General features: G+C 44.4%; 1 protein-coding gene across 1 annotated transcript in view; it reads left to right on the forward strand.

Annotated features, from left to right (window-relative positions):
• DEF6 (DEF6 guanine nucleotide exchange factor) overlaps positions 1–13142 on the forward strand; it is a 328222-nt gene that overhangs the window by 269771 nt on the left and 45309 nt on the right. Inside the window, exon 9 of the mRNA XM_075850631.1 lies at positions 9754–9952. Coding sequence (XP_075706746.1) covers positions 9754–9952 — 199 coding nt within the window. The remainder of the gene's footprint in view (positions 1–9753; positions 9953–13142) is intronic.

Below are 13142 nucleotides of genomic sequence, written 5' to 3' on the forward strand. Positions count from 1 at the left end.
TTTATCAGAGTTGCAAAAAGCGATGATTCCCAGTTTCAACAGTATCTGCAACCTCAGGATGCAGATACAGTTGAACTCTATACAGTCGAGTTACATTATTATGACCACCTCCTACTTTCGACGTTGGCAGCGCGTAGCCCATGAAGGAAGTGATGTGTCATGGGCTGGCTTTGTGGGTATATAAGGTGTGCGCTAGGCTGTCTGAACACAAATCACTCGTTGTTGCCATGAGTAAAAGGGCCGATTTATCAGAGTTGCAAAAAGAGATGATTATTGGCTTTCGGTCCTGGGGTAGCAGTATTTCTCAAACAGCACAGTTTGTGGAATGTTCGCATACTGCTGTGGTGGGCCATTTATATGGATACACCTAAATAAAATGTGAATGGTTGGTGATATTAACTTCTTGTTTGTGGCACATTAGTATATGGGAGGGGGGAAACTTTTCAGGCTGGGTGTTGACCATGGCGGCCATATTGAAGTCGACCATTTTGTATCCAACTTTAGTTTTTTCAATGGGAAGAGGGTCATGTGACACATCAAACTTATCAATAATTTCACAAGAAAAACAATGGTGTGCTTGGTTTTAACGTTACTTTATTCTTTCATGAGTTATTTACAAGTTTCTGACCACTTATAAAATGTGTTCAAAGTGCTGCCCATTGTGTTGGATTGTCAATGCAACCCTCTTCTCCCACTCTTCACACACTGATAGCAACACCTTGGGGATCTATATAATGACAGCATGCAGGACCCACTATCTGGCACATACCCCCTTGACTTGCAGTTAAGTAATCTAACACAAGTGTATGTTGGTTAGTAACAGTAATAAGCTGTCGGGTAAGTACTGAAGATACATTTAAAGCATCAAATATTAATTCGGTAATATTGTCAAACAACTCTGCTAGTTTTTCAATGTTATGTGCATTTCTAATTGGTCCTCCAAAGATAGATAGAGCATATCCTAACTTGGTGTACCAAGGTAAGTGTACCAATGGGTGGGCTTTTTGCTTTCCCTCCCTTTTGTACAGCATATGTTTTGGTACTTTATCATAAGGAAGTGCATCCTTGTCCCATGTCCAGGTAGCAGACTGTAACCTAGCTAGGGTACAGGTACCTGTGGTAGTCTGCAGGATCCATTTATATGCATTATGTCCGCACACTATATATATATATATATATCATGGGGAAGGTCAAACCATTGCATACTTCCTAGGGTTAACATATGAGCAAAATGAACTAAGGGAAAAGACTGCTGTAATACACACCAAGGACAATTTGTTCCCAAAGACCCATGGTATACTCCTGTGCATCCACAATACATAGTTTCATTCCCTTGTAAGTCTGTTTCTTCCATATACCCTGGATAACGTTTACAATCAGTCTTACTTCCTGAAGGGAAGAAATGGCTGTATTCCCAACTACCATTACGTATGTACCGTTGTACCAGACTTGGTCTAAATACATCTGAGGTCTGTTGGGTTTTATTGAAACTTATCTTTATGCCTTTTATGGGGATCTCACCTAGTGTCAGTGTTTTAGTGACATTTTTAGGGACCCATTTTCCATTTTCCTTTTGTGTGAGAATCAGTGCCTTACCAGGTATCAGGGTTAGATTTACCTGCCACCAGGGATCCTCCATCCATCCTGCTATGGGTAAGGGCACACTGGTATTAGACCATGTATACCTTTTTGTGTTATCCTTTACCTTTGAGGGATCCCAACATGTAGTGTTAAGAAGTTCTTTCTCACTAAGGGGCACAGCCATGTATGGCATGGATTTTGAACTTATAGGACTGTGTGTACATATCCAACAATCAGATAAGTTTGTTAATGCTGTAATAATTTGATGATGTTTTATGAATTTATTGTCCACTTCCTCCTTGAGAACTTGAGTCATCGTCCCCACGAGGGGCAACATCAACACCAACCCTGCCAAGGGCAACATCATCGATCGAGGTCGACGTCATCTGGGCTGATAACCTTTTTGCAATGGCTTGCATGTATCCAATTGGCTTGTCCTTGGAGCTTCACTGATGTGGCGGTGACCAGCTGTACTTCTACTGGTTGGCTGTACCTTGGTTCCAGACTGCTCCTGTTGTGTATCTTTGTTACCACCCAGTCTCCAGGTTGTAGTGAGTGGGTACCTGAAAGAAAGTTTGGATCTGGAATAGAAGAAAGGATTAGTTTATGTGTCCTCTCCAGTTCAGTTGTTTGTGTAGGGCAGCCAAGTATGTGGTCATATTGTCATAATGCTTTTGTAACTGCTGAGGAAAATACAGTCCTGTCTTTGGCATATTTCCAAACAATATTTCATAGGGAGAAAGTTTATCCTTCCCTCTTGGCGTGGTTCTTACAGAGTATATAGCCAGGGGTAGACATTGTGTCCACGGTAAAGAAGTTTCATTCATGGCCTTCTGGATTTTTAATTTCAAAGTTCCATTTAGTCTTTCTACCTTACCACTGCTTTGTGGGTGATAGGGAGTATGAAATGCTTGTTCTATCCCAAGGCTTTTTAATATGTTCCTCAATAGTTCTTGGGTAAAGTGAGTACCTCTGTCACTTTCAATTGTCTCTGGTACTCCACTACCTCAGCTATCAGTTTCTTTGCTGTGGTATCTGCATTTGCTTTAGCCACTGGAAAAGCTTCTGGCCATCCTGAAAATAAATCAGTGCAAACAAGTACATATTGATAAATTCCCACCTTAGGTAGTTGTATGTAGTCCACCTGTAATCGCTGAAAGGGGTAGTAGGACTTAGGAGTGTGTTTAGCTGGTGTTTTGGTGGTTTTACCAGGGTTGTGTTGTGCACATGTCATGCAGCCCTCTGTATATTTGGCTGCTGTATTTTGAAAACCTGGAGCATGCCATGTCTGTAACACTAGCTGGCTCATAGCTCCCTTTCAACAGTGTGTTTTCCCATGGGCTAGGGCACACATCATTGGATACAGTGCTCTTGGTAGGCAAACCTTAGAATTAAGATGCCTCAACTGTCCTAGACCTATTGTTGCACCTCTCTCCTCCCATTCTGCTTGCTCTTGAGGGGGTGCTTGGTCCTGGAAAGCACGCAACAGGGTCTCTGTGATGGGTTGTAAAACAGGCTTCACAATCATCAGAGGGAGAGCAGCAGCGTCCTTTGCCGCTGCATCCGCAGCCTCATTCCCTTTTGATAGAAGATCACTGTTATTAGTGTGTGCCTGTTCTTTGACTATAGCTTCTTGGTCTGGCATGTGCAGTGATTCTAAAAGTTCTTCTACTGATTTTGCATTCTTTATAGGTTTACCTGCCGAGGTCAAGAACCCCCTGGCTCTCCATATTGTCCCAAAGTCATGTGCAACTCCAAAGGCATATCTGGAGTCAGTGTATATGTTGACACGCTGTCCCTTACCCAATTTACACGCCTCAGCGAGTGCTTTTAGTTCTGCCTCCTGAGCTGAGCTGCTGGAGGGTAGGGACTGTTGTATGACGGTCTTACCATTGTGGACCACTGCATACCCGGTGAGGAAATGTCATTTGTCTTCGCTCCAATATCGAGATCCATCTACAAAATACTCAGCATCAGGGTTAATCAGAGCAATATCAAATATACTGTTTATGCCGTTTGATTCCATATCCACTAGGCTTTGACAGTCATGTTCATGTTCAAAATTAAATAGTTCATCATCAGTGGATAGTTGAAAAATAAGGGGGTGTCCATGTCCCTGTCCCCCCCACTCCTCCCTCCTTTTGTTCAGAATCTAGGGGCAGGAGTGTAGCTGGATTCAGAACAACACAAAGTTTGATAGTCACATTAGGGGACAGAAGAGTAAGTTCAATTTTAGTAAGTCTTGCAACTGATAAGTGTTTTGTCTTGACTGTGTTCATCATTTCTTGCACTGCGTGTGGGACTTGCACAATAATGTCATGTTGGAGTACAATATCTGTTGCTTTATCAACTAAAGCTGCTGCTGCTGAGACAGCGCGTATACAGGCCGGGGATCCTAGTACAATGGGATCCAGAGCAAGGGAGTAATAAGCAAGAGGTCGCATCTTGCCTCCATGATCTTGGGCTAATACTCCAGAGGCATGGCCTGCCTGTTCATGGCAGAACAGAGTAAATGGCTTATTGTAGTCAGGAAGTCCCAGTGCTGGCCTTGTAGTCAGTGACAGTTTCAGGGAGTGAAAATTGTCAATTGCCTCAGGTGACAGTACAAATGTGTCAGAGGTGAGACAGTCATATAATGATTGCATCATAGCAGAGGCATCCCTGATCCATGCTCTGCAGTACCCTATTAAACCCAGGAAAGTCCTCAATTGTTTAGGGTTTCTAGGGACTGGGTGTTTCTGTATGATTTCCAGCCTGTCAGGAGTTAAGTGTTTCATACCTTGGGAAATACAGTGACCAAGGAAAACAACTGTTTTGGCACATAATTGCAGCTTGTGCTTGCTCGCTTTACAGCCAACTTCTTCTAGGAACATTAATAGTGATTTAGAATCTGTTTCACTGTTCTCCAGACTCTCACTACAAAGTAACCTGGTTGAGCAGGGTATGTGGGTTAGGCACTTGTGGTGTATTAATTATTGTCACAGCATTCACAGCCCGTAGGTCATGTACCATCCGGTACTGTACAGGTTGACCGGGCAGTGTCTTTTTCTTTACTGGGTAAAGAGGAGTGTTGAAAGGCGAGATTATGGGCACTATAAGATTGTTTTCCAGTAGGGAGTTAATATCCTTTTCTATAGCAGTGTCTTGCTGCGGACTCAGAGGATATTGCTTTATACATACAGGACGGTTCTGCATGTCTGGTTTTAAATTTACTTGTACAGGCGGCACATTTAAAACTCCTACATCCATCTTATCTTGTGCCCATAGTTTTTCTGGGATGTCTACCAACCAAAGGGGAGGGGTACTGGGGGCTATTTCAGTGTCCGGCATACTTGCCATACTAAGGAGTTTGCATAGCAGGGACTCTGGAATGGCAGAGGTTAATGTAGGTGGGCCAGAAGAAAAGTCCAGTGCTGCTCCCAGGGCACTGAGTACATCTGTCCCCAATAAATTGTAGGGAGTGTGTGGTGACACTAACACTCGGGAGACAATTGATTGTGTGTCATGTATATTCAGTCGCATTGGTTTTGTTAACTGTAACTGAAATGATGTTCCCTCCACCCCTTCACAATCTATATAGTTTGGTGATAGCAACTCTGCCGGTACATATTTGGTTTGTAATACAGTTCTGGCTGCCCCTGTGTCTACTAGAAAAGAGGTATTTTCCCCTGTGGGTAAAGTAACAGGCACCATCAATGATGGACCTGTCGGGGGGAGCAGTGGGCAGAGGGAGACATCAGGGTTGCCAGTTTCCTATGCAGCAATCAAAGAATTGGGAGGCTCAACTGGACGGGAGGGACATCGGGCTGAATAATGACCCTTCTTATCACAATTCCAGCATGTAATCTGGCTAAGATCCCTTCTCTGGGTTCTCAAAGTGTCTTTTTGTTCCCTGCCTCTTCCTCTATAGCCCCACTTTTGTTGCATCGGGGCGAGACGGGTTCTTTTAGGAGCTAAATCTAACTCTGCACCTTTTGCAATGCTTACTAAATCATTAAACTGGCATGTACGCCAGTAGGGGCGGGATCTTTTAACAGCTTCTTGTACTGCCGGCTTAAGACCGGACATAAGTTATTTTTAGTAGGCGCAAGTCTTTTGCATCACCTTCTTCATACCCGTGATCTAACCACTGCTGCTGTAAAGTTGTGGCATAATCAGGGACTGACTGTTTAACATCTTGGGAAAATGACACAAAACTATCAGTTCGATCCTGTTGAGTAGCATCTACTCAGGGCTGCATAGCGTTCAGGTATTCTAGTCCTGATTGCTCATTGGTTTTATTTGCTGGTACGGGATTTGTAATAGCAGCTTGAATATGATTTTTGAGCAGTTCCCCTCCCTTTGTTTCTACCAGGCTCTCCATATCTGACCATGTAGCACGGTAAGCTAGATGTACTGCTCGCAGTTTTCTATGGAAAGCGCTGGGTGTTTTCCGTGGGTCTGGGAGTGTGCCACATACAGCTAGTAAATCAGCCGGGCTCCAGGGGCGATACACAGTGGCTTCATGTGACTGGATTTCCCCTACTGCCCCAGGTACTGGTTGCCCGTCTACATCTACTGGTTTTGGTCCCCTGTGTGTATGGATACTTGATACTAACGGAAACAATCTAGTGGGGCGCTGCGTACCACAACTGACACAATATCCTGCAGTGAGGGGGTTCTGCTGCCCACAGTGTGGACATGTCCAGCAGCTGCCTTTCTTGCTATTTTCAGGATAAGGAGATGGCGCAGTTGCTGCTGTGGGGCTGTTTGGCAGTTGTAAAGGGGTTAACACATTAGTGAGGAGCTTTTCACTTAAAGGGTCATATAAATCATACATTATTCCATGATTTGCTTCCATACTCTTATGTTCTGTGTTACTCACTCTCTGTGCTACCCCATACCACATTTGGGCTTTTTCCACCATGTTATTGTCTTTCAACCATCCAACACAATTTGTCATAAATCTTTTCCAATCACATTCTGCTAATGTTCCATAGGACCCAACTCCCATCATTTTAAACATTCTTTTACAATCCTTCACAGCCTCAGATCCTTTTGCACTTTCTACTATTTTGATGGCAGAGACCCATGTCTCAGGGCTGTCCCGCATTTTTGTCTTACTATTTCCTGACCTCATGGTCAGAGGGCGTAGGGTAGTCTCCGGAAAACTCCCCAGCTCCAAACAGACAGGCCTTAGTCTGTTGACAGATATCTCAGACAATCTATCTTACAGTTTCAGAAAGACTATCAATATCAAAAGTCGTTCCTTCAGACTATTCTAGCAGTGGGATATCCTTTTCTCTGACCCCTCACTGTTTTGAACATCAAGAACAGACAAAATGCTGCCAATCCACAATTTACAAGAGCAAATCCTTCAACACAATCTACATTCATGAACTTCCATTGATTCAAGCAGGAGTTGGTCACATTCATTTCAAACTTCTACAAACCCTTCGTCTCTTTCACTTATGCAGCACACTTGCTGCCGGGGTGTGTCTTTCAGTTCATACAGCCTGTGATGTAGCATATATCCCAAACTCTTTCCTCTAGCACTTTGCAATGGTTTCACATGCAAATTATATTTGGTAACATATATGTTATCCTCCCCGCTCAGCCATTCACTCTGTGGGCTGTAGTTTAGGGGCCTGTTATGTATGTTGGTGATGATTTCTTTAGGGGCTCTGGGTTTGAGCCAATACCAATGTCCTTCACTGTAATTAGTCTGGGTAGTTATACTACTCCGACACAGGTGGCATCTGGGGTAAGTGTCAGGGTCATTCAATGAATACAGGATGTTATATTACAACGGTATTCAATCCAGCGGTCTGATGTTATACTACTACAGACTTAATTACTTGGATGTTATTTTACATCAAAGTGTATATGCCGGATTATCATGTGCTAGAAATCAGTCTGTACTGATTCCCACCTTATGCCAGTCTGGCAATGCATACAACTGGTTTATGGACCCTTACACACAATATCACTGTTTGGCAGTGAATTTAGGAAAATATAAATGATTTTCTAATACAGTATTCAAAGTTTTCCGTATTGTACTGGGTAATGGTATTGAGTGCAAATTCAATATAGACACAATTGCTCCTCCTTGCTCTGAGTGTATATCGTCTTCTATGAAGTGGATATTACTTCTGGGCTGGGAGCCATACAGTTTCAACAATTTGATATGTATGTCTTATCACAGATGTATTCAACATCACACTACACACACATTCATCACACTTGTCACATACACCCCCATGTAAATCCATTTAACCACACTACCATCCTGACAAAGGACCTGGTTATTACGGGACCCCTTTGTAGAGACTTACATATACAAAGTACGTTTCTAGGGACTTAACAGAGTGGCTGAAACAAATGGTGTAACATAGTCTGTTACTTACCGCGCGGTTTTGGTTTCAGTGACTCCCCAGGTCCTTCCAGATTAGTGGACTTTGCACAAAATTCTCATTAGGAGGTCCCGGGCTGTTCGGCACCATAACTGTCGAAGAAACCCCTTCCAGGTAGCACCTTTTGGGATGGGTGCTCTAATGAGCTCCCTCTGCTTTGTCAGGTGGTATTCAAATATGGTAATTGAAGTATCAGCAGTGCACCGGGAGATCAAGAAAGACAATAGCAATCTGTTGTCTCAATCAATATTCTCATTTATTATCAAGATACATAGGTTAATATACCCTCAGGGCGTACCCTCTAACCAGGGTGTTATCTCTCATTGAACAACCAATCATAACATTTTACACGTAGACTGAAAATACGTCATAGGGTACCTTCCCACTGAGGTCACGTGATCTTTCTAACACCTGCAAATCCTGGCCTACAAACAATAGAAATGTAGGAGGTTTTCATAAGTGTATGTGATGATTTCATATATGTGTGTGAAATACTGAGATAAAGAATTAATTGGAAATATAATGATTATTTCAGGTCTAGGCGTTCTGCCAGACTCCTATCTACCAGTATTGAAGGCCACGAAAAAGAACACAAAGTAATAACTTATTCCCTTGTGATTTAAGCAGTACCAGAAAGAGATCATTACAAAATGGAGAATACATATCTTCATAATCCGGCATCCTGCTTGATAATTCATAGTGTAATTTAATACAGAGAACATAAGCAATTTGACCATCCATCACAATTGACTTCAATGGGAGGCGGAGGTGTTTTTTCCCCAAAAATGCTTGTGGGGAAAAAGAAGCGACATGCCCTTTCTTCGAGCCTTTCAGTCTCTCACCTCCCATTGACATCAATGGAAGGCAGACCAAAAAACGCAGCGAAAAACATTGCAAAAAATGCGGCAAAGAGAGTGCAGGTAGATAAAAAAAAAACTCAGTGTGAACAGGGCCATAGGGTATGTACACACAGAGTTTATTTATGCTTATTTTGGCACGTTTTCAGCATTGAAATCAGTGTTAGGGCGGATTTACACGAGCGTGTGCGTTTTGCGCACGCAAAAACGCGGCATTTTGTGTGCGCAAAAGGCACTTAACAGCTCCGTGTGTCATCACATAGGATGTGCGGCTGCGTGATTTTCGCACAGCCGCCATCATTATGACACTCTGTTTGGATGTTTGTAAACAGAAAAGCACGTGGTGCTTTTCCGTTTGCAAACATACTTTTGACTGCTGTTGCTTCTGTGTGGTGCGCGTGATTTTCACGCACCCATTGACTTCAATGGGTGCGTGATGCGCGAAAAACGCAGAAATATAGGACCTGTCGTGAGTTTTACACAGCGGCCTCACGCTGCTCAAAAATCACTGGCAGTCTGCACTGCCCCATAGACTAGCATAGGTCCGTGCACGGACGTATTACACGTTCGTGTAAATCCGCCCTTAAATGGGAATCAGAGCATTTGTTTTTTTCAGGACAGATTTTTTTCTACTTGCTGAAAAAAAAGCGTACTGCTCTATCTTGGGGCAAATTCCACTCTTTAATCTCCCATTGAAATCAATTGGAGGCAGTGCCGTGTGACTTGTCAAAAAAAGCTTGCAGATTTTACAGATTAGTAGGATTCTTATCCAAAAAAAAACCAAAACACCCCAAGAATCCACCTAAAAAAACCGCCTGTCTTTCAAAACCGCCTCCAAAATCCTGAAGGAAATTTGGAGGCAGATTTTTTTTTGCTTGCCAAAAAACAATGTGTGAACATACCCTAATTCCGTTCCTCTACAGATTGCTGATACAGGAAGAGGACAAACTGCGAGTGCTGCTTAGGATGCGGGAAGATCAGACACAGTTTGTTGAAATAGCACAGAGGGAGAAACAAGAACTGCAGCAGGAGATGGAGATAAAGAACAAAGAACTACAGGAGGCACAGAGGCAGCTAGAAGATGTAAGGGAAAACAGACAAAAAGCCGACAGGGATGTACAGGTGTGTGAATCTTTAGAATAACTCTGGACATATACATCCCAACTTTTAAAAAAATAAGTTGCAGTTCATTGTTGTCTGTGATCTGGGATATTTTTAAAGAAATCTGACCAAACTTTGCAATACAGCAGCACTTCACGAATATGACTTTGCCATGTTGTGTTTCGTGCTATCAGACTTAACGCTAGAGGATAGGTTAACACCATTAATGAGTAGGGTAATTGTGGCTTTAACAAACAGCTATCCACACTGGTCCTTGGTTACTGCATATAATATACCCAGAGCTTCTTTCATAATTCTGCTGGCTATAAGGCTGGGTTCACACGACCATGTTACGTCCGTAATGTACGGAACGTATTTCGGCCGGAAGACCTGGACCGAACACAGTGCAGGGAGCCAGGCTCCTAGCATCATAGTGATGTACGATGCTAGGAGTTCCTGCCTCTGCGTGGAACTACTGTCCCGTACTGTAATCATGATTACAGTACGGGACAGTTGTCCTGCAGCGAGGCAGGGACTCCTAGCGTCGTACATCACTATGATGCTAGGAGCCCGGCTCCCTGCACTGTGTTCGGTTCGGGTCTTCCGGCCAAAATACGTTCCGTACATTACGGACGTAACATGGTCGTGTGAACCCAGCCTTATTGAAAACAATTGATAATCAACATAAATTAACTGAGTTCCTGTAATGCAGTCGGACAGTGCATTTTTGCCGCTTTAGATACAATGACAGACCATGTTGAAAATCACCAGAACACATACAGTTATCTTTAATACATACAGTTATCTCTGTAGAAACAAGGAAATATCCCACTCTTAAGCCTCGTTCACATCTGCGCCAGGGTCTGAGCTTTCCGTCGGAACGGGACCCTGACTTGACTGACACAAACGGAAACCAAAGGTTTCCGTTTCCATCACCATTGATTTCAATGGTGACGGATACGGTGCCAATGGTTTCCGTTTGTCTCCGTTGTGCAAGGGTTCCATCATTTTAATGGAATAAATAGCGTAGTCGAGGAGCCACACAGCCCTCGACTACAAGGAGCCACACAGCCCTCCCCATGTATAGTATAGTGCCACTCAGCCCCCCTTGTAAACAGTGCCACTCAGACCCCTTGTAGATAGTGACAAACAGCCATGTATAGTGCCACACAGCTCCCCTAGTAGTACCACAAAGCCCTCCCCCCTGTATAGTGCCACACAGCCCCCCTTAGTAGATAGTGCCACACATCCCTCCCCCCGGTAAAGTGCCACACAGCCCCCTTGTAGATAGTGCAAAACAGCAAACCCCCCCATTTTAGATACACAGACCGCATTTTAAAAAAAAAATTGTACTTACCCTGCACCAGTGCCGCGATGGTTGAAGCGCTCCACAGCCTCCGGATGGGACCCTTACATAGGCCAGCGTGATGCAAATACGTCATCGTGCCAGCCTGCGCAGGGACTCTGTCCCAGCATCTTATAGGCTGCAGGCTTAACGTGGCCTTCAGTCTATAGTATTCAATTGTATCTCCTGTAAATAGCACCACACACGGCCTCCTGTAGATAGCGCAACACACACAGGCCCCTGTTGATAGCACCACACACAGCACCTGTAGATAGCGCCACACACAGCCCCCCTTGTAGATAGCGCCACACTCAGTCCGCCTTGTAGATAGCGCAAAACACAGCCCCCCATGTTGACAGTGCAACACACAGCCTCCATGTACATAGTGGCACACACACCCTCGTAGATAGTGCCACACAGCCCCCCTCATGTAGATAGGGCCACACAGCCCCCCTCTTATAGATAGTGCCACACAGCCCCCTTGTAGATAGTACCACAAAGCCCCCCTTGTAGATAGTGCCACACATCCATTGTAGATAGTGCCACACACCATTGTAAATAGTGCCACACACCCCCTTGTGGATAGTGCCACACACAACCCTTGTAAATAATGCCACATCTTCCCCCTGTAGATAGTGTCACACCTTCCACCTGTAGATAATGCCACAAACCCCTCACCCTTGTAGGTAGTGCCACACAGCTCCCTGTTGTAGATAGTGCCAGACACCCCCCTTGTAGATAGTGCCACAAAGCCCTCCCCCCTGTATAGTGCTACAGACCCCCTAGTAGATAGTGCCACACAGCCCTCCCCCTGTATAGTGCCACACAGCCCAACCCCTGTATAGTGCCACACAGCCCTTCTCCTGTATATTGCCACACAGCCCCCCCATGTAGATAGTGCCACACAGCCCTCCCCCTGTGAAGTGCTACACAGCCCCCCTTGTAGAGTGCAACACAGCCCCACAAAAAAAAAATTGTACTTACCTAGCCCAATGGACGAAGCGCTCTAGAGCCTCTGGACGGGACCCTTGCTTTGCAGTGACATCATCACGCCGGCCTGCGCAGGGACTCCGTCCCAGCATCTTATAGGCTGCAGGCCCAACGTGGACCGGGCGGTGTGGGCTCACTCTTGCTGCAGGCCCAGTACCAGCTGCTATGGCAGGGGGCCCCCGAGAGGAAGGGAGTCCTGGGCAATTGCCCAGTTTGCCCCCCTTAACGCCGGCCCTGGTCACTGAACCCGTCAGTCCCACTGTCACTTAACCCGTCAGTCCCACTGACTTTGACGGATACAGGTTTCAGCGCTAGATACAGCTGCTCTGAATACGGGATAAAAAGCTGCTGTATCTAAAAAAATATTTTTTAATAAAATATAATTACAAAGTTGCATTAATCACACTAATACACATTTTTATGAAAAAAAATAACAAAAAACATTTTCAAATGTGTACATAGCCTTTAAATGAATGGTAATTTAGGTCACCAACGAGGCTTTTAGCGGGCAAACATTTATTCGAATGCAGACTGTTATAGCAATGCCAGAAATGCAATGTGTGCATAAAGCACACATTGTAATCCTGGCATTACTGTATACAGGGCTGGCCTTCAGATAGATGGTGACCCGTGCAAAATTTTCTTTCGCCACCCAACCCAGCTATAAAAGAATGCCCCATAAAAAAAGTATAATGCCCCCACAGTATAATGCCCTTTATATTGCCCACACACAGTATAATGCCTCCTTTGGTGCCCCCCACACAGTATATTGCTCCCACACACATTATAATGCCTCCTTAATGACCCCCCCACAGTATAATGCCCCCCTCCCCTCACCTGGGTGCCACACACAGCCTTCCCCTTGTAGATAGTGCC

The sequence above is a fragment of the Rhinoderma darwinii genome, chromosome 2, assembly GCF_050947455.1.
Source record: "Rhinoderma darwinii isolate aRhiDar2 chromosome 2, aRhiDar2.hap1, whole genome shotgun sequence".
Classification (NCBI taxonomy): domain Eukaryota; kingdom Metazoa; phylum Chordata; class Amphibia; order Anura; family Rhinodermatidae; genus Rhinoderma; species Rhinoderma darwinii.